We start from the raw sequence: 19,787 nt of genomic DNA, 5'->3' as shown, positions 1-19,787 counted from the left end.
CAGTGTCCCTTCTCGCGAGGAGGTTGCTGACGGGGTGGAGGTTTCCCCCTCGACCTCTGCTTCCGGGGTGCCGCCTGTGGGGGCACAGGAACCGGAGCCGATGTCGAAAGGGTCCTGGGTTGCAGGGAAGCAGACGTCACGTGAGATCTCGGAGGCCTGTAGGCGGCCGAGTCGCGGCGTGAAAAAAATGTGGTTAATTGCCACTGTCTAGTTCGCCGTCAAAAAACTGCTGAGCGCAGTCCTCGACGGTGTTACCAACAACCCACCCTGCGAGATGAGTGCATCAAGAAAGCGGACTTCCTTGCTGTCACTCTTCTGCACAAGGTATAGCCGGGGGTGTCTCTCCTGGACCACTACCGTGGACATCGTCCGACCCAGGGCCCGTGCCGCCGCCTTAGTCGCCCGTAAAGCGCTGTCAGCGGTGGCACGGAGATCCTGCATTATACCCGGGTCGGCCTTACCCTCGTGGAGCCCTCTCAACGCCCTGGCCTGGCGGACCTGCAGGATGGCCAAGGCATAGAGAGAGGAGGCAGCCTGGCCCGCAACATCGCAAGCTTTCGACACCAGTGATGCCGAAGTCTTACGTGCTTTGGACGGTAGGAGTGGTCGATCCCCCCCCAGGTGGTAGCCGTCCGCGGCACAGGTGCACCGCAGGCGGACGTTCCACCCGGGGGATCTCGACGCAGTCCTTGGCTGCCTCACCATCGAGGGAAGTAAGGGAGCCGGAGCTGGTTTCACTGGAACGGTCCGTGAGTGGAGCGTTCCAAGTTTTACACAGCTCCTCATGCACCTCCGGGAAAAACATGGCACCCGGGGTGGGCGCGGTTTGCACCGCGCACCGACCTCGGGAACCACGTATCCCCGGGTTAGCACGGATGACATCACTTCTGCTTCCTCCTGAACTCGACCGCTGGGGGTGGAGTTTGGATTCGGCAGAGTCGGATGCCAGTCTCACTCCGATGCTGCGAGCGACATCTCATCTACGTCACACATCGTTTCCGAGTGTGTGCGTGAGGATCCGGACGGTATGCCACCGCCGGTTGGGGAACGTTCAGAAGAGCGAATCGGGGTGCGATCGGCCCGTGAGCACTTGGCTGGCGGGTTTACGTTCGCAGAGTTCCCCGTATCACTAACGCTGCTAACGTGGGTGGTCATCAGGGCCGTAGCCACAGATGTCACAGCCCGGGTAGCAGACGAAATGGTGGCTGGTTCCCGTAGGAAGACAGCCACCCGTGACCGCAACTTCTGAATGACAATCTGCCCGCAGTGCAGGCAGATGTGTCAACGAACGCTGCTTCAGTGTGCTGGACGCCCAGACACCTAATGCAGCGATCGTGTCCATCCCCCTCCTCGATGAGGGTGCCGCACCCAAGAGAACAGCGGGACATGCCGCGCTGGAGAATGCTCAGTCAGTCCTGAAAAGGACTTTTAGAAAAAATCTCTAACACCTCCGGAACCGCCGAGACGCCCAGGGGAAGGTCGCTGCAGGAAGGGACGATCCGCTGTAACACGTCGTAGCACCAGCGTGTAGTTGTAGAGGATTGAATCCTGAGTTGTACTCATGAGCGATGGCTCTGAAGAACAAAAGGTAAGTGAATGCTGCACGCCGGCCTCCTTTTATACCGGATTTCCGGGGGCGGAGCCCGGCATGCAAATTGCATTCGCCAAATTTCATTGGCCTTTTCTATAGTAGTCAGAGTTGATTGGTTCTCAAGGGCGAACCCCATCTGTCGTTCTCGACACAACGTCGAGAGACCGACAGAAAGGGAACTGTTTTACACGTTTTCATGACCTTACATATATCAGCTTACTAAGCATATTCGTTGTAAGACTGTGCATGTAAACGCGCTCAATGAAACAGAACTCAGGTGTACATTGGTTTGGAATGAATGTAGTGTCTTTTTAACAGAGTTTGATGTTGACCTATGGGGTCATTAAAAAGTCAGCCTAAAAGTTCCTACTGGCCAAAGATTCTGACGCTCCCTATTGGGTTCTTTTGTGCTTGTGCTATCAACTATTCAGAGTCAATAAATCTAATGGTTTTTGAACAATGACGACAAGGTCAACTGATTTTCCGTTTTTAAGTGGTTTGTGTGATAAATGACATTCACACAATACAAACAAGTGCATCAGTATTGTCAATGTAATTACATACTGTTTGTCATCCAGCCAACAGAAGAGAGGCCTTTTATGAAAATACGTGTTTAAACCAAACAATTAACAGCAATACATGCACAGGTTGAAATGTAAAACACACCATATGCTTTGGTTGCATTGAATCAACGTCAATTCATGCAGGTCATGCATATAAATCATAAACGCAGACATCATAAGACACAACATTCAATACGACTGATAAAGTTCTGCACAAGCACACTCCATATTTCATTGACTCTTCTGGAAGTCTATACTGAGTCAATAAAGCTGTCGTATTTTACAACAATGATTCCTTTTTACCACACGTATGGGTGTTTTGTCAGGTGTCAATTAATCATTTTTAATTCCTGATCAATTCAAGTTGTTTATTACACGATTTACAGAAATAATGTTGATTTTATTTATCAAGCTTGTTCTTTATGTTAAGCATGAAAAATGCTGAAAAAGACACGATGTCAGCTTTTGACAAACTTTTCTTGCACATATCTTATTGTAGTTAAACTACCAGCACTGGGGGAGGAGGGGCTTGTGTTTCACTCACAGAGCTTAAATATGAGTGAATAACAGTAATGTGTTCAGGACTCAATCATCCTACAGGAAACTTCACTCTGGAATCTTTACAGACTGTACCATGTACCTGCACTGGATAATATTTTCTCTTGCTTTCGGTAAGTTTTTTGAATTCTAACAACAATAGTGAAACTGATTAAACAGTTATACTTGAAAATGGAATTGTTTTCAATTTCTTTTGATACAAAAGCGCAGACGATGAATTACTGCAGTAAACACTTTCCCTGTAGTTATGCAGCTAGTTGCCAGTAAATTACTGTAGATTTATATTCATCTAATTTACTGGCAACAGTTTGTTCAAAGAAAAATGAATATTAAACATTAACAAGTCTTTATCTTTACAGAGAAAAACTATACTATAACTATTAATCACAGCCTCATACAAAGCGTTATGGGAATCCACATAAACTTCTTTTCTAATTTTGGTTCACAGAATGCTTTACTTGAGGCTATTATTTATATTATTTATATTTATTCCAGTAAAGATAAAGACTTGTTCATGTTTAATGATCATTTATCGTTGAACAAACTTTACACAAATGTAAATCTAAAGTAAATTACTGGCAAACTGCTGCCAGTAATACTGTAATTTCATTAATTTTTTTAATTCTTAACAGTGAGGATAAACGTGTCATCAGAAAAAACAGAAGCGATATTCTTTTTGATCTCGTGTGTAGGTTGGGTGAGCGCCGTTGATAACTGCAGTTATATGAGTCTTATTCAACATCTTGGCTTGGATGGTGATAACGTTCAGATGAAGTCCATGAGGCCTGTGTATAACTGGACAACCCCTACCAAAGCTTTTGTGGACCTGTATGTGACCTCCATCACAGATGTGGTACGAGTCCAGCACGAGTTACCTCCATTCAAATTTTTCTCCATGTGATATCATGCTGTTGTGTCGGTCAACACTTTTTTCCTTTTAATCTACAGAATGAAAAAGCCCAAACCATTTCAACACAAATTACATATGAATCTGTAAGTATTGCATGAGCAGATGTTCAAGTTCTTTGTCTTGTTTTCCAGTGCGGATATTTACATCATGACTTCATAGCAAAAACTATAGATCACAAAGGTCTATAATTAAAAGGATCTGTTTTTTGCCCTGAATTTATTATTTCAAGCATTTGGGTGAAATGATTAGTTGCGTTTCGTTCTGTGAACTACATACAATATTTCTCCCAAATTTCAAATAAAAATCTTGTTTCGATTCAATTTATTTAAATAGCTCTTATCACAATGTGCATTATTCCAAAGCAGTGAATGAGCAAGGCAACACTGCCCTACTGTGGCAAGGAGCCCAAACTCCAATGATAAGTAATGGAGAGAAAAATCCAGTTTCTATTGGAATTTGTTCGTAGAAAATGAAAACTGGAGAAACAGGTGAAAATAACAAAAAAGATGCTCTATATGTTTTCTCAACCTCAAATACTAATAACGTTCACGTGTAAGCAATACAACAGTGATATTTCTGCACGGAAAAGTTCTACAATTATTCTTTGTATGATATCCTGGATTTTGATCACAGTTTTCATGTGTCTTGTCATGCTGTAAGTCTTTCACATTGCTGTTGGATGACTTTATGTCACTCCTGAGGTTTGATTTTGTTGAAATTCATCTGACCTTGACTGGACACAATACATTTAGAAACACTGAATAAATGAACATTTGTAACAGTCTCTTTTTTCTGTGGCTGTACATAATACACTGTATTTACTGTTGTCACTGATTTGCAAAAATGTGTTGAATAGAATTTGAAACCTACATTTACTACAATTTGATGTGCTTTTATACACACTTTTATACACATTTTAACTTATAATTTAATAATTTGGCAGACGCTTTTATAGTGCACTTATTACACGGACAATCCCCCTGGAGCAACATGAAGTAAAGTGTCTTGCTCAAGGACACACTGGTGGTGACTGCTGGGATCGAACCCAGCAGTTTTCTGTATATAATGAATCTTTGAGTTATGAATGTTTTGTATTGCCCATTGGCCGTTTTGTTCGGCATTGGTTTTTGAAAAATCAAAGTTGGTCAAGCACTAGTTATATTCAGTGTTAACTTCATGACTCGTATCTTTGCAGGGATGGATCAGTGAATTTACCAAGTGGAATGCACGCGACTTTTGTGGGATCCAAATGTTATCGATTGAAAAAGATAAGATGTGGATTCCAGACATTGTCTTCACTGAAAGGTCTTTAGTTTGTAGTAATGTGAGAACGACTTGTCCTCTCTAATTAAAGGGCGCATTTTTATTGATTTTTCAGAGAATTAAGGCAACAGAGTTCATAATGCGTTATACTTTAACTTATGGAACGTACTCATGAGAGAGTATTTATGGAAACTGAGCTGCAAAAATTCAACCCCACATTTTGAAGCAGTTTTCTTTCATTCACAGCAGCAAAACTTGTTTAATTTTAAGGGTCAGGGTGGGTGATGGTTGTGGGAAACTAAACATTATTAATAGAAAAACTAATAAATGGCATCACCCAATTCATGAAAATAACCAATTTTTCCATCTTTTCATGTGACCAAATTCGGTCTGTGCTCATAGTATGGCATTGAATAATGTTGTTTTTTCTTCTTAGTGTCAAGACAGAGTTTGCAACTACAGAAAATCCATACGTAAAGTTGACCAGTTATGGTTTGATAGCCAAGTTTGAAACTATTGCTGTAACCAGCGCTTGTAAGATTGACTTGCTCAACTTTCCCTATGATGTCCAAACCTGCTCTCTGACGATTCATTCGCCAATGCATCCAGGTACATCTGATACCCACATGTCAATGTCTCCAAACATGAATTGTAACCTTCCATATTGTCCGATATTACACTCATACTGATGTCTATTGTTTTTTTTTATTTTCATTCAGCTTTCGAGCTTACACTTAACTCATATTCAAGTGCATCGTTCCTGACGTCCAGCTCCAAAAAGGCCTTTCAAACTCAGGGAGAGTGGGAACTCCTCAATATAAATATGTCTAAAGCCAACGCGAGCACTCTACAATACCCACAGGATCAGCTGATATATACGGTACAGGAAAAAAATGCTCTCATGATAATAGCAGTTTATTTATTTTGTTTTCAATGCTGCGATTCATATTTTTGACGCACAAAAATCCATGCATTAAAAATTGAACTGGGTCGTCTATAAAATATTAACAGAACCTCACATGAACTTCTTAAAAGCTTGAATTCATGTTTTTTTCTGCTGCATTTTTAATACCGTTTGTGTTTTTGCAGATCACCCTGAAAAGGAGACCTCTACTGTACGTCATCACCTTCATATCACCTGTGTTTTGCTTTCTTGTGTTGGATGTGGCCTCTTTCTTCATCGATGCGGGCGGAGGAGAGAAGCTGAGCTTTAAAGTCACTTTACTTCTGTCCATTTCTGTGTTGTTGCTCATTCTTAATGACAAGCTGCCATCTACTGCCAATGAAGTCCCATGGATTGGTGAGTCTGTATACAGTATTCTCATAGAACATAAAAGAGAGAAGAAAATATTCAGGAAAATTCTGGCACGAGATGTTAAAGACTTGTTAGTGTCTGTGGATTATTGTTAGTTGCTCTTAAAAATAAAGCTGCTTAAAAGGTTCATCAACACGATGCCATAGAAGAACCATTTCTGGTTCTATAAAGAACCATGTCTTTCTTAACTTTTTATAATCCGAAGAACCTTTTTTCTCCACAAAGAAACTTTTGTAAGACAGAAAGGTTCTTCCGATGTTAAAGATTCTTTGTGGAATCCATCTAGACAAAAAGGATTCTTCTATGGCATCTTGAAGTATCTTTATTTTTAAGAGTGTAGGGTTGGGTAAGGATTGAATTTTATGGATTCCGATTCTTATCGATTCCCAGTTTTGATTCCAAAGTTGAAGTAAAACATTTAGACATCAACCTGTATGGTCATTTGGCCTGCTTATTGATGACAAGATATGAGCGGGACATGGACAGAGGACCCAGGTGCAGACAGCGGGTAAGGAGTTGACAAGACTTTAATAATAAAATAAAACAAAGACTAAACAAGATCCCATGAGAGGGTAAAACAAGAACAAGGATATAACAGGACACAGGAACAAGGACTAACTACACCTAACAAGTCTAAAGATAACATTTAACATTCAATACAAATGATTAGACTTGACTAGACTAGACTAGACTAGACTAAGAGAGACAGGAACTCACCCACATGAAATAAATGACAATGAACCAGCACAGGACAGAAAACAGAGGGACATTAAGTAATGGGACAAATCAGGAGGGGAACAAGTGTTGGGCATGAAATCACAATGAGAACTCAAGAGGAAACATGAGGGCAGGAAAAAAGACGTCACCGGAGAGAGAGTGTGATGACCCATAAGTGCCAAAATTGAATCTCTCCACATAAAACATGGGGTTCTTTCATAATCCCACCACTAGGCCAAAAGAAACATGACATGATGCGGCAGAATCATGACATTTGACTAGTTTGCAATATATATACATTATATATGAAGAGTGGTTCCAAAATGAGTTATAATTTCAAATATCATGTTTTTTAATTGTGCAATCCAATTAATTTTAATTAAACTGAAGTTATTTTTTTAATTTAAGCCATAACAACAAAAAAACAAGCTAACTAATATGATAAAATAATCAAAAATGTTATGTTTATTGTTTTTAAACGGAGTTATCTCACTTTGGAACCAAACTCATATGGATTCTTATACGTTTTGTCTGTGTAAATACAATTTGTATTACCAAAGCTGAACTACATCATGGCTAGCTGTGGTTAATATAATAAAACTATGGTAAATTTGTGTTTCCTGTGCTTTAACAGAAGTTAACACATGTACATTTCTGAAAATATTCACACAGGAAATTTTTATTTCAAGTATCTGATTCCTATTCCTTTCGATTTCCATTCATAATCGATTCCCAACCTTAACTGTTAGCCGTTAGTTGTGAAAGACAGAAATGTATCGAAACGATCAAAAGATAATTTGCTGTACGTATCTTTCATGCAGGGGTCTATTGCATTACGATTTTCATTCTCATTGGCATCAGCATTCTGGAGACCATCTTCGTGAATTTTTTAATGGCTAAAGGAGAGCAGATTCTGAGACCAGAGCCACACTTGGATTCCACATCTGCTGTTACTGGTGAGAATTTACCCACCATATTACTACGATGATCTCTTTGCACAACTCATGTAATATTTCGTCATGGATCTATTAAGCAGACAAATAAAAAAAATACCCTCAATCTATAGAGAGCTTGTGACCTCTAATGATGCTGTATGCCAGAATCAATCAGAATGAATCTAGATCAAGGCTTTATTTCTCCCTTCAAAGATACGGTAAAAGACTTCAACAACCCATCGGATTCAGCGTCAGACAGGAATGAAAACCAGTCTCATAGCCTTAGTTCTCTGAAGCAGATCCTCAAGAAGTCTAACAGTGTGACCGATGAGAATCGAGTGGAGAGAAGATGCCTGTACTGGACCAGAGGCGCCCGGATGATAAACATTATCTTCTTGATTCTTTACATCATCACCATTATGGTGCTTCTAGGAATCATTTATAATGCTTGGTTCATAAAGTAAATTCAGCTGCTCTTTATTGATGAGATAACTTTCTACATGGCTAAAAGAGATCATTAAGAAATATAGATTTGTGAGTGTAGTAGAGTAGGCGGGGCGAGACCGTGGTTCGAGTCCGGTGAGTAATTGTGAATTAGCGCCAGCTGTGCGCACACCGGGCTCGAATCACGTAGGAGATGGGAGCATAAAAGGAACGAGCGACCGGACCGTCGAGGAGAGAGGACCGGGCCCGAACTTATGTTATGTTTGTATTTATATTATGTTTTGTTCGCCGGCGGTCGTCCGTGAGGGGCCGCCGGCTGTTATATTACTTTATTAAATGTTTAAATGTTTGCCGGTTCCCGACTCCTTCCTTCCCTTTTATTGATTTGTTACAGTCAGTTAGTTTTTTCATAAATTACATGTGCAAAATTTGACATTATTTTGGCAAAAAAATAACTTTTAGGCTTTTTATAGAAAGCCTAACATAATTCACTTAATACACTCTAAAAATTCTATATGTGGAAACAGTCAAACATAACCGATAAATTGTACATGTATGCTGGGTTGATTTAACATTTTGATTAACAGAGGGACACCTTTGAAGTGTTTCTGTTGTTATCCAAACAAAAGTTTGACTTTAAGAACCAGATCGGTTATGGATACGATTTTCTATATTTTATGTTGTCTTTACCGTAAACACATTTGAATTTGTTACCCCTAGAGATGTCATATGTCTCTTAGCCTACGTGTGTTCATGCAGACATAAATTTAAATGACCGAAACTGACAAATGGAAGTAAATTCACACCTGACCAAAGGCAATTGTTACGACACAACAAACACAGTATAAGTAGAGTCCGGGTTATGGTTTGTGGGAACTGAAGTCCATGCATACACCGGTGACTGGAAACCTGATAATCGTGTGGTGACGTCTGATGCAGAGGGCGTGGTTACTGTGGTTACCGTGACAGTAATAGGTACACTCTTCTGACGATATGCTGAGGCTGGACATGTGTACAATACAGGTACACACAGATTTTTGAAATGCATTATGAAAAGCACAATTGTTGTTTGTTTCATTTGTTTGGTTTTAAATGTGCTGCACTGAACAAGCATTTGGTCATTTGCTTATTAGTTATAGGCCTATCAAATGTGGAACATGAGACAGCATGAGTCGGTGCTTTCCATATGAGATCAATCCACCTTCGAAGATTGAAAAAGAAAAAGATTCAATAATCGCAATTAATTAAATATATAATGTTAGATACATGCATATGATATGCAGCTTTCCTGTATCTCAGTGGTAAGAGCATTACGTTAACAACGCAAGGTTGTGGGTTCGATCTCAGGGGATTGCAAATACCTATGTAAAATGTATAGGATAAAGCAATGTAAGTCGCTTTGGATAAAAGCGTCTGCCAAATGCCTAAATGTAAATGTAAGTATAAATGCAGCACTGATATGATTCCAAGGCCTGTTCCTGTCCTGTTAAACCGCTGTATGGTCTTGGCCACCGTGGTGTAGCTCAATCTCGGGGTCTTGGCTAATTTCCTATAGCCTGGGCCGTCTATATGTAGAGCAACAGTTATTTTTTTCAGATCCTCAGAGAGTTCTTTTCCATGAGGTGCCATGTTGAACGTACAGTGACCAGTATGCAAGAGTGACAGAAATAGCACCAAATTTCACACACCTGCTCCCCATTCACACCTGAGACCTTGTAACACTAATGAACCACGTGACACCGGGGAGGAATAGTGCTGATTACTCCCAATTTGGACATTTTTACTTAGGGTTGTACTCACGTTTGTTTCCAGCGGTTTAGACATTAATGGCTGTGTGTTGAGTTATTTTGAGAGGACATTGTAGCAAAGTGTCATTTCTTCAGTCTTGTCACATTAAAGAAATATATTAAAATATTTACAAAAATGTGAGGGGTGTACTCACTTCTGTACGATACTGTATCTCTGTAATCTGTCATTTCTATATATCATGCAATTATTTAAATTGTACGTTTTAGGTCAAGATGAAGATCTAAACTAGTGTTTTTTTGCCTTACTGAAAGTAGCAACCCTATAGACGAGTCACACTGTATACTGATGCATGTACACATACTGTACATCCTTTATTCATGACTAATGAAAGGTACAGTGTGCAGCATTTTGAAGGATTTATTTACCAAAATGTAATATAATACAAAACTATGTCGTGAGTGGTGAGGAAATACCTTACAAAATGAACCGAAATGTTTATATTACCCTTACAATGAGCCATTTTATGTATAAACACCACTGGCACACTGTTACATGTAATTTATCAAAGTGCACAGCCATGTTTCTATAGTATCACTATACGGACAAACTGAGCGCGTTTCGTAAAATGAAGGATGCACGGGACTAGTTCTTCTTCTTCGGCTGTGTTTTGGAGGCAGCTTGCAAAGCCACTACATAGAAGGATTAGCAGAAGAAGAGGAAGAACAATAACAAAATTTACTTGTCGTGTTTTTTATTAGAAATAGAAACGGTTCTTTGTTGCAGTAAGAAGTGAAATTTGCGCTAATGGCGGACCACACATACTCTGCACAAGAGCCGATAGAGCGTCAATTTGTGTCATCAAAAAGAGAAGATACGATACAGCAAGGCGAAGTCGAGCCAAAAAACCCGAATAAACATCGGCGTGGTTCTTTTCAAAATGTAGGGCACTGAAGCAGGAAACGGGTTTGCTAAGCGACGCCAAAGTTGCCAGCTTTCTGCTTGTCCGGTAAGTGTGTTTAATTTCCGTAATATACGTGAACTGTTTGTTTGATAGCTTTAGCTAATAGATGAGCTGATCATCAAGAGAAGTAGCGTTTTTCCTTGTAATGTTTTAGTACTTTGTAATTGTACTATAAGTCCTTGTTGCATGGCCGTGTGCAAATCAAGTTAGAAATCATGTTTACAATCATAATTTGCATAAATCTGGTGTAAGTTTATACTACTTAGCTTCCACATCCTCTCTTGTACGGTCCTCCCGGGTAACATTAGCTCCTCTGCCTCTCCTTGCCCTGCCTGCATCTCCAACACCCCTACCTCTCCCTCTATTCCTCTTACTACCTGTATTTACTCTGTGATAATGAGAAAAACGTCTGCTAAGACTTTCGCGGTAAGATCACACTCCTTTAGCATTAGCAAGCTGTTTCAATATGTTATGATACCAAGTTACAGTGCCAAAAAATGCCATGCAAAATAAGCGAATAAATCACTGACACAATGCTAAACAAGTAACAATTATATTCACTATAATGATTAGAGTAAATGATTTAAGTAAATTTAATTTATTAATTTTTCTTTGTAAATCAACCTCGTCACTTGACTTGCAAAGGTTACTCTCAGCTGTCTCATACGACAACATCTCTGTCCTGTGTCCGTAGCTTCAGTCTATTGATAGCCTGTGAGACGTAGATTGCAATTATCAACACCACCGATAATGGCCGCTATCATTTACGGAACCCTTTTGTCCTGTGACGCCAACCGTAGCTTCTCTAATGGGAGGGGTTTGGCGGAGCTGTAGGTTGCAATTTCATACATCGCAAATAGTGGCCTCTGAAACTTACACACGGAACCTTTAAGATCTGTGCAAACAGACTCCATATTTCAATGATGCCTCTGAAAGTCGAAGCTGAGTAAATAAACCTGCCTTATTAAGTTTTAATTTCCGTGTTTGGGCAGGTGTCTTTAAATTAATTGATTAAGTGATTACATAAAAGTGTGTGTGTGTGTGTTTGTTTGTTTGTGTGTGTGCGTGTGTAGTATTTGTGTGTGTGTGTGCGTGTGTGCATTCAATACTGTATATCAGCCACTGGAAATTTAATGTTTTGTCCAGTCCTGTTTAAACTTTTGTCTTGTATTGTGCGCATTTAAACTACTGACATAAAGGCCTGATGTCAGCTTTTGATGTAATTTTCTAGCACACATTTTACCGTAGTAAAACTAAAAGCAAAGGAGGAGGTGGGGCTTGTGTTTCACTCACAGTGCATAAATATGAGTGAATAACAGTAAAGACACAATCTTCATACATGACACAGAAAGTTCACTTTCACTATGTACCTGCATTGCCTTGTGCTTTCCCTTGCATTTGGTAAGTTTTTTTTTATATACAATTTTAACGTTGTTTCATAAGGGTGATACTGATTAAAACATTCTAAGATGATTTTATTAAGTTATTGAGCTGTCAAATGATTAATCGCAATTGATGACATCCAGAAAACAGTTTTTGTTTAGCTTTCCTGTGGCTCCGTGGTAAGAGCAAGTCTGTGGACTGATCCCAGGGGATTGCAAATACCCATGTATAAATGTATAGGATAATGCGATGTAAATTGCTTTGGATTAAAGTGTCTGCCAAATGCATAAAGGTTAATGTTAATGTACATATTATATGTCTGTGTAATGTGCATATTCATTTTGTATTTATAAATACATACACATACATGCATGTATTTAAGAAAAATATGAAACTAATACACATTTTTTATATAATTTAAATCAGTGGAAAATATAAATAAATTCATGTGAATAATTTCTAAAAATGTGTACACGCATGTATTCATGAATACAAAATGAATATGCAGAGTACAAAGACTTATATGTGAGCCTGCATCACAAAACCAAAAATACATTGTATGGGTCAAAATTATTAATTTTCTTTTATGCCAAAAATCATTTGGATTTCAAGTTAAGATCATGATCCATGAAGATATTTCGTAAATTTTATACCATAAATATAAAATAATTTTATTTTTGTGACTGGATGGCCTGCTACAGTGCCTTCGATTAACAGCTTCAAAGGCAATTTTCTTTATATTTCGATTTTTTTGCACCCTCAGATTCCAGAGTTTTTATCTGTTGTATCTCTGCCAGATATGTTCCTGTTCTAACAACTCATACATCAATAGAAAGCTTATTTATTCCGGATGTAAATATCTCAATTTGTAAAAATTTACCCATAAGACTGATTTTGTTGTCCAGGGTCACATATTATATAAACATTTATTCGTAATGCGATTAATGTGAATAAATGTTTTAACAGAGATGAATGAAAGTGATACTCTTTCAGTATTTGTGGAGTTTATTATCTCATGTGTGTAGGTCGGGTGAGCGCCGCTGGTACCTGCTGTTATAAGAGTATTATGGAAAATCTTAAATTGACCGATGATAACTTTCAGATGAAGTCCATAAGACCTGTGTATGACTCAAAAACCCCTACCGATGTTTATGTGGACCTGTTTGTGACCTCCATCACAGATGTGGTAAGAATCCAGCTTGACTCTTTACTATCATACAGCCAGATTTGATGTTAAACTGTTGATGTGTCAATCAACACTTTCTTTACAGAATGAAAAAGCCCAAAGTATTTCAACACAGGTGATATTTGAAGCTGTAAGTGTTACTTTAAAACAAAGCAATTATTAAACCTTCTAGCACCATGTATTTCATATTTTTTATGTCTATCAATGTTATGTTGGCTATTGCCCAGTTTTGTTCTACATTGTCAAGTACTTGTTATAATTGGTGTTAACTTTATACCTTTGCAGCTTTGGAATAATGAATTCATAGAGTGGAAACAAGAGGATTTTTGCCAGACCTCTAAGATTTCATTGAAAAAAGATACGATTTGGATTCCAGACATTGTCATCGCTGAAAGGTTCTTTATTTTTGACGTTATTTTCTACTAAAGATGAATGTGAGAATGGGTGGTTACATGAAAGGGGTCATTCAACAACAACTTAATGTAATACTGAAACATACTGTACATTTCTAAAAACTGAAAACATAATTTCTTAAAACTGATCTGCAAAATATTGTTCTGAATCATATATTTGGAAGTTCCTATGAAGTCATAACTAGGCAAAACTAGGTGGATAATTTTGTTACAGCAGAAATAATCCACAACACACCAAGATAAACTTTAATATACTTTTAATAACAAAAATACGGGGATCCAGGAAGAAAGGAGAATACACAGTAAATACACAGGAGAATTAACCCAACACAGGTTGAACCATTAAATGACCAAGAAGAATTCAATTAGAAGCTCAAATCAGCTGAACAGGATATGATTAGGTAATAATTTACTTCAATGAAAAAGGAACACAATGAACAATAGAAACAGAACTCAAACAGACCTAAACCATGATTCCACCATCTCTATGGGTGCAGTAATGCACACCGATGTGATGGGGGGACGTCATCAGACACAGAAACAAGCCCAGATGGAGGGAGGAGCTCCAGATGGACAGGGAACATAAGCGGTAAGCTGACAGTGGGAGGAGTCTAGGTGAAGCCCTGATTAGAGTCCCGGGCGGAGCCTGGGGGCCGACTGACAGAAAGAGCCAGATGAGAAGGGGACCCAGAGGGGGCCAAGAGGATGACAAATCAGAAGTCCAAGTTGACGGGGATATGCCCTGTACACCCTTAAAAATAGAGGTGCATCACAATGCCATAGAAGAACCATTTTTGTTGAAATGGTTTACACAAAGATTCTTTGTGGCAAAAAAGTAAGAAAGAAACGGTTCTTTGTGGAACCGAAGATGGTTCTTCTATGGCATCACTGTGAAGAACCTTTCTGACATCTTTATTTTTAGGAGTGTAGTCAGAGCTGATGATAAACTGAATACTGAAAGAATACCGAAAATCTGAAAGTGAACTATTTGTCAGATATGGTGAACCATCCCAAAATGCGACTTCTGCATTTAGCCCATCCAGAGAGTAGTGAACACATGCGTACAGCAAGTTGTGAACACACGTACACCCGGAGCAGTGGGCAGCTATCAGTGCAGCCCCCGGGGAGTAAGGTGCCTTGCTCAAGGGCACCTCAGTCGTTACCCCCCAGCCCTGAGAATCGAACTGGCAACCTCGTAGTCACAAGTCCAACTCTCTAACCATTATACCTGCTGACTTCAAAGGCTGTAGGGAGTGACCAGATGAGCCAGAGGAGCTGTGAGGGACCAACAGCTGCAGTTGATCATAAGGAGTGGGCAGAGCCAGTGAACTGGGCAGATCTGGGCGGGACCACCAGGGAGGAAGGAGCTGGGTGGGACCAGATGGGACATCGGAGCTATGTGGAATAATAGGATGGACAGGCTACAGGATAGGATCAGGTCATCTAAGGGACCACTAACTGCGCACAATTGGGGAATGAATTCAGGGGTGAGGACGTGGTTGGAGACCCTGATTGAAGAGCCAGTGTTTTTCAACCAGAAACACTCTGGTTGCTTGTTTTCTGCTTGTTAGGAGGGACAGCACTTCTGTCATGGTTGTAGTGTAGTAGACAATCCACAAAAAGGAAAAAGATATACTTTGGTTTACAGTAGTTTAATCTTATTGTAAAACAGACTGAAACCATGACAACCTTGAAATAAACCCATTGGCACCTTTTGTTTCATGTGACTAAATTACATTATGTAGTTTTGACCGAATGTCTTGATGTTGTATCACAGAGTTGTGCTTTTGTTTCTATCTTTTAAGCATCAAGACAGAGTTTGCAAATGTGGAAAATCCATACGTGAAGATGAATTCTGATGGTTCGGTGTACATGTATGAAACTCTAACTCTGAGCAGCGCTTGTAAGATGGACTTGATCAATTTTCCCTTTGATGTCCAAACCTGCAATCTGACCATTCATTCTCCAATGCATTCAAGTACATCTGAATCTCAGATATCAATATCTACAAATATGAACGTTCACTTTCTCCATTGTCTGATGTTCATCGCATTCTCATGTTGTCATTGGCTAACATTTTCTCTCAGGTGATGAGCTTACACTCAATCCATGGTCTGATTCATTGTTCCTGACATCCAGCTCCCAGAACGCCTTTCAAACTCAGGGCGAATGGGAACTGCTCAGTATAAACACATCTATATCCCATGTGAGTTCTCTGGGATACTACGAGGATCAGCTGATATATAAGGTACATGCTGTTTTTTATAACAGTGGCTACTCTGAATAGTTAGTATTTTGTCACCTTTACAAAATGTTGTTTTCAAGACTATACAGCTTCATTTTTTTGCAGCAATGGCTCATCCAGAAGACCTTGTCATTAAAAAAATTTATGAGCTTTTTGTGGTTATAAACAGTTTGATTTGGTATCGATGATGGGGTACTAACTGTCTGAGCCCTTTTTGAGCCTACACATGAAAACGCATGTTGGAACTAAAATGGCAGTAACTCATAATCTCATGAATTAAGAATGGTCTCGTTTGAAAAAGGAAAAGTAGCTGAATATTACAAAAAAAATCACACACACATATAATAAATAATGAGATTAAAGGTATGTTGCTAGGTTTATTGTAAAAATACATAAAAAAGTGTATGTTTTTCTTTGATTAAAAAATACATTTAAAAAATACAGGTCGCAAAAGTTTAATAAAAAATCTAAGGACACTCTTTATAAAAAAGAATCAATTACTCTCGCTATTTAAACTATTTAAAAAAACACCAAAGAAATCTGTATTCTAGACTCTTAGACCTTTCCAATGATATACAGTTTGTCATGATTCGATTAGAAATTTCATGCACAATATTGACGCAATCTTAGGTGTCCCGTATACGGAACGGGTGACAGTTAACAGGCTACAGTTGGGAACCAGTGTTTAAGACCGTTTGTGTTTTTGCAGATCACCCTGAAAAGGAGACCTCTACTGTACGTCATCACCTTCATATCACCTGTGTTTTGCTTTCTTGTGTTGGATTTGGCCTCTTACTTCATCGATGCGGGCGGAGGAGAGAAGCTGAGCTTTAAAGTCACTTTGCTGCTGTCCATGTCTGTGTTGTTGCTCATTCTTAATGACAAGCTGCCATCTACCGCCAATGAAGTCCCATGGATTGGTGAGGCTACGTTTTGCTACATTACAAAAAAGTACAATGGTTATAGAAAACAAAACAACTTAAATATACATGGATTCTCTTGTGTTGGTGTCAGGTATGTCAGTATGTTCCATGATGTCCTAGGATGTAATATATGTAATAATGGACTCTCTGTACAACCTCTTTCACTACTGTTAGCTTTTCTATCCGAGACAGAAATGTATTTAAATGAATATTGTGAACAGAGGAAATGTGATTAAACATTGAAACAACAGTATGTATCTTCACTGCAGGGGTCTATTGCAGTTTGATTTTCATTCTCATTGGCATCAGCATTCTAGAGACCATCCTTGTGAATTTTTTAATGGCTAGAGGAGAGCAGATTCTGAGATCACAAGCACCCATAGATTCCACATCTGCTGTCACTGGTGAGTATTTCACATATCGTCGCTGTCTTTCCAGACCTGGGATGTCCAAATTCACTGTTTATCAGGCAATGGAAAAGCGCTGCACTTTTTAAATAATTAAATACGGTGTTGTCAAAGTTGACAAGCAGTTTTAAATACATTTTATTGATTAGATGTTACCTTGTGACAAACATAAAGGGTGATTTATAATAATGATTTGCAGCAAAAATGTGGAGATACAAGATTTTAGAAAGACAGCAGCGAAATGTACTAAACATTTGACCACAACAAACATTTCTTCTGTTTCTAAAGTAATATTTGTTTAATTCACAATTTTGGTAAAGCAAAGAAAATTGCCAAGTTCATTCATGTATAATTTTATCACAATATATAGCACATGGATAATTTCCAGAACACAGTTCCAGAAGCACTTCCTGTTTAAGCTTCCTTATTTAAATTAACATAGTATATAAGATGTTTGTTTAGGATTTTGATCCTGTTAGTTGTATTTTGTCAGGCTGTATCTTGCTGTCATGGGCATTCTTCGCCTAACATGGGCAGTCATGGTTTAATGGCTATATAGTTGGAATTTCGATTCCCAATGCTGGAAGGTAATGACTAGTGATGGGTACCGTTAAGATTTGATCGATATTGATACCGATACAGATACCGGTAGTTATCAATACTGCTAGTAATACTACGCTCTATAATTTGATTCAAAAACACATGATGTGAAAAGATTTTAACCCTTATGAAAGTTAACAATGTTTTTTTGTGGTACAAGTGTAGTAACCGTGTTTTTTTGGTGCATTGATTGCTACAGTAACCATTGCTTACTATGGTTTTTACCAAAAACATGGTTTTCAAAACTTTGGTTATTTTGTGATAACCATTGTTTTACTTCAGTAACCTTTTTTTTGCTTTAACTAGTGAAACCAATTTTCGTGTGGGAAACATTTTAAGTTTCTTTATTACCGCTGAGCTTCAGAACCACAATTTACAAATGCTTCTGAGCAAACAGAAAATGCCACATAACAAAACGTGTGTGTGCTCCTTAGCATACCACTTATGGCACTTAGCATGTGCATAGGAGCACATCATAATGTAATTCAACATATTTACTTTACATCACTATAGTAATTTGTCTGGTAGACCGTATTTCTTTTTTCCTTCCTGATTTTAAGCCTACATAAATTTAAGTACTATTTTCTAAGCAAGTAATATAATAATAATATGTACTATTTTTATAATTTAACTAGGACATAACCTCAATTTACTAATGTAAGTGAATATACTCCCTTGCCGAATTATTAAAAACAATTTTATAACTTGTACTCAAATAAACAACGTTTATTTTGACGGGTTCCCGCAAAGGGCTGTTTGATGGAAGCTTCCTCGTTGTGAAACGCGGACGCCGAACGCTCCACAAGCGCAACCATGCCACTCTTGCACTTATAAACACGCAAAGCAAGCAGATAAAAAATACATCGCAGAAATCATATGTACTGGTCCAAAAAAGTACCTGTTCTTGGTACCCTAGTAACGACTGAGGTTATTACAAAGTGCTCCAGGAAACATGTTTCCAAACAACAATTCAACCATACAGTTTTCTTAAAGGGATACTTGAAAATTCTGTCATCATTTACTCACCTTCGAGTTGTTCCGAATCTATTTTCCTACTATGGTAGTCAATCTGTCTGGTTATAAGCATTCTTCTAAATATCTTTCTGTGTGTTCATCAGAACAAATACATTTATACAGATCTGGAACAACTCAAAGGTGAGCCAATGATGACAGAAATTTCCTTTTTGCGTGAACTATCTCTTAGAGGTCAAATTAAGGTCAGTTAGATACCCTCAGTCTATGCAGAGAGTCTGCGACCTCTAATGATGATGTATGCCAACAACAATAAGAGAATTCATCTAGAGCCAAGTTTTTTTCCCCTTCACAGATGCTGTTATGAACTCTGATGAGAACCCAGCGGAGAGAAGATGTCTGTACTGGACCAGAGCGGCCCGGATAGTCGATATTATTGCCGTGATTCTTTACATTATCACCATTATGGTGTTTCTACCAATCATGTATTATGCTTGGTTCATGGCATCAGTGACATAACAAGTGTGACATCATTCCTAAGATGGTCAAGGCATAACTTTTTTGCATGGTTCAAAATGATCATTTAAAAAATATTTTCTTTTTCGCTTATACACATATGCTCTCTTAGGCTCATCAATGAACTGACTTTACA

The 19,787-nt window shown here is 38.8% G+C and overlaps 2 protein-coding genes across 4 annotated transcripts; both read left to right on the top strand.

Annotated features, from left to right (window-relative positions):
- Positions 1–2,732: 2,732 nt before the first annotated feature.
- LOC130426701 (5-hydroxytryptamine receptor 3A-like) lies at positions 2,733–8,644 on the top strand. 2 transcript variants are annotated; one of them, XM_056753608.1, is made up of 9 exons: positions 2,733–2,825; positions 3,405–3,565; positions 3,661–3,705; positions 4,818–4,927; positions 5,322–5,494; positions 5,605–5,765; positions 5,975–6,185; positions 7,739–7,873; positions 8,066–8,644. In XM_056753608.1, the coding sequence occupies exons 1-9, from the start codon at positions 2,789–2,791 to the stop codon at positions 8,314–8,316; spliced, it is 1,284 nt and encodes a 427-aa protein (XP_056609586.1). In that variant the 5' UTR covers positions 2,733–2,788; the 3' UTR covers positions 8,317–8,644. The 2 variants fall into 2 exon arrangements, with proteins under 2 accessions (XP_056609586.1, XP_056609585.1); XM_056753607.1 differs by having other exon boundaries at positions 2,747–2,825; positions 3,345–3,565.
- Positions 8,645–11,844: 3,200 nt separating this feature from the next.
- Positions 11,845–19,787, top strand: LOC130426792 (5-hydroxytryptamine receptor 3A-like). 2 transcript variants are annotated; one of them, XM_056753737.1, is made up of 9 exons: positions 11,845–11,952; positions 13,492–13,575; positions 13,661–13,705; positions 13,861–13,970; positions 15,794–15,966; positions 16,076–16,236; positions 16,943–17,153; positions 17,426–17,560; positions 19,491–19,787. In XM_056753737.1, exons 2-9 carry the CDS (start codon positions 13,492–13,494, stop codon positions 19,652–19,654), a joined length of 1,083 nt encoding a protein of 360 aa, XP_056609715.1. In that variant the 5' UTR covers positions 11,845–11,952; the 3' UTR covers positions 19,655–19,787. The 2 variants fall into 2 exon arrangements, with proteins under 2 accessions (XP_056609715.1, XP_056609714.1); XM_056753736.1 differs by lacking the exon at positions 11,845–11,952 and having other exon boundaries at positions 13,428–13,575.

The sequence above is a fragment of the Triplophysa dalaica genome, chromosome 7 (assembly GCF_015846415.1).
Source record: "Triplophysa dalaica isolate WHDGS20190420 chromosome 7, ASM1584641v1, whole genome shotgun sequence".
Lineage (NCBI taxonomy): Eukaryota > Metazoa > Chordata > Actinopteri > Cypriniformes > Nemacheilidae > Triplophysa > Triplophysa dalaica.
The sequence above is the reverse complement of the archived record's forward strand: the minus strand, read 5'-3'. Positions and strand labels throughout refer to the sequence as shown.

Bases quoted from the DNA above. Each gene is read 5' to 3' on its own strand.
- LOC130426701 (XM_056753607.1), top strand. From the start codon at position 2,789: ATGTACCTGCACTGGATAATATTTTCTCTTGCTTTCG. The intron at 5,495-5,604 runs GTACATCTGATA...ATTTTCATTCAG, and splicing joins TCATTCGCCAATGCATCCAG to CTTTCGAGCTTACACTTAAC. The intron at 5,766-5,974 runs GTACAGGAAAAA...GTGTTTTTGCAG, and splicing joins AGGATCAGCTGATATATACG to ATCACCCTGAAAAGGAGACC.
- LOC130426792 (XM_056753736.1), top strand. From the start codon at position 13,456: ATGGAAAATCTTAAATTGACCGATGATAACTTTCAGATGAAGTCCATA. The intron at 17,154-17,425 runs GTGAGGCTACGT...TCTTCACTGCAG, and splicing joins CAATGAAGTCCCATGGATTG to GGGTCTATTGCAGTTTGATT. The intron at 17,561-19,490 runs GTGAGTATTTCA...TCCCCTTCACAG, and splicing joins TTCCACATCTGCTGTCACTG to ATGCTGTTATGAACTCTGAT.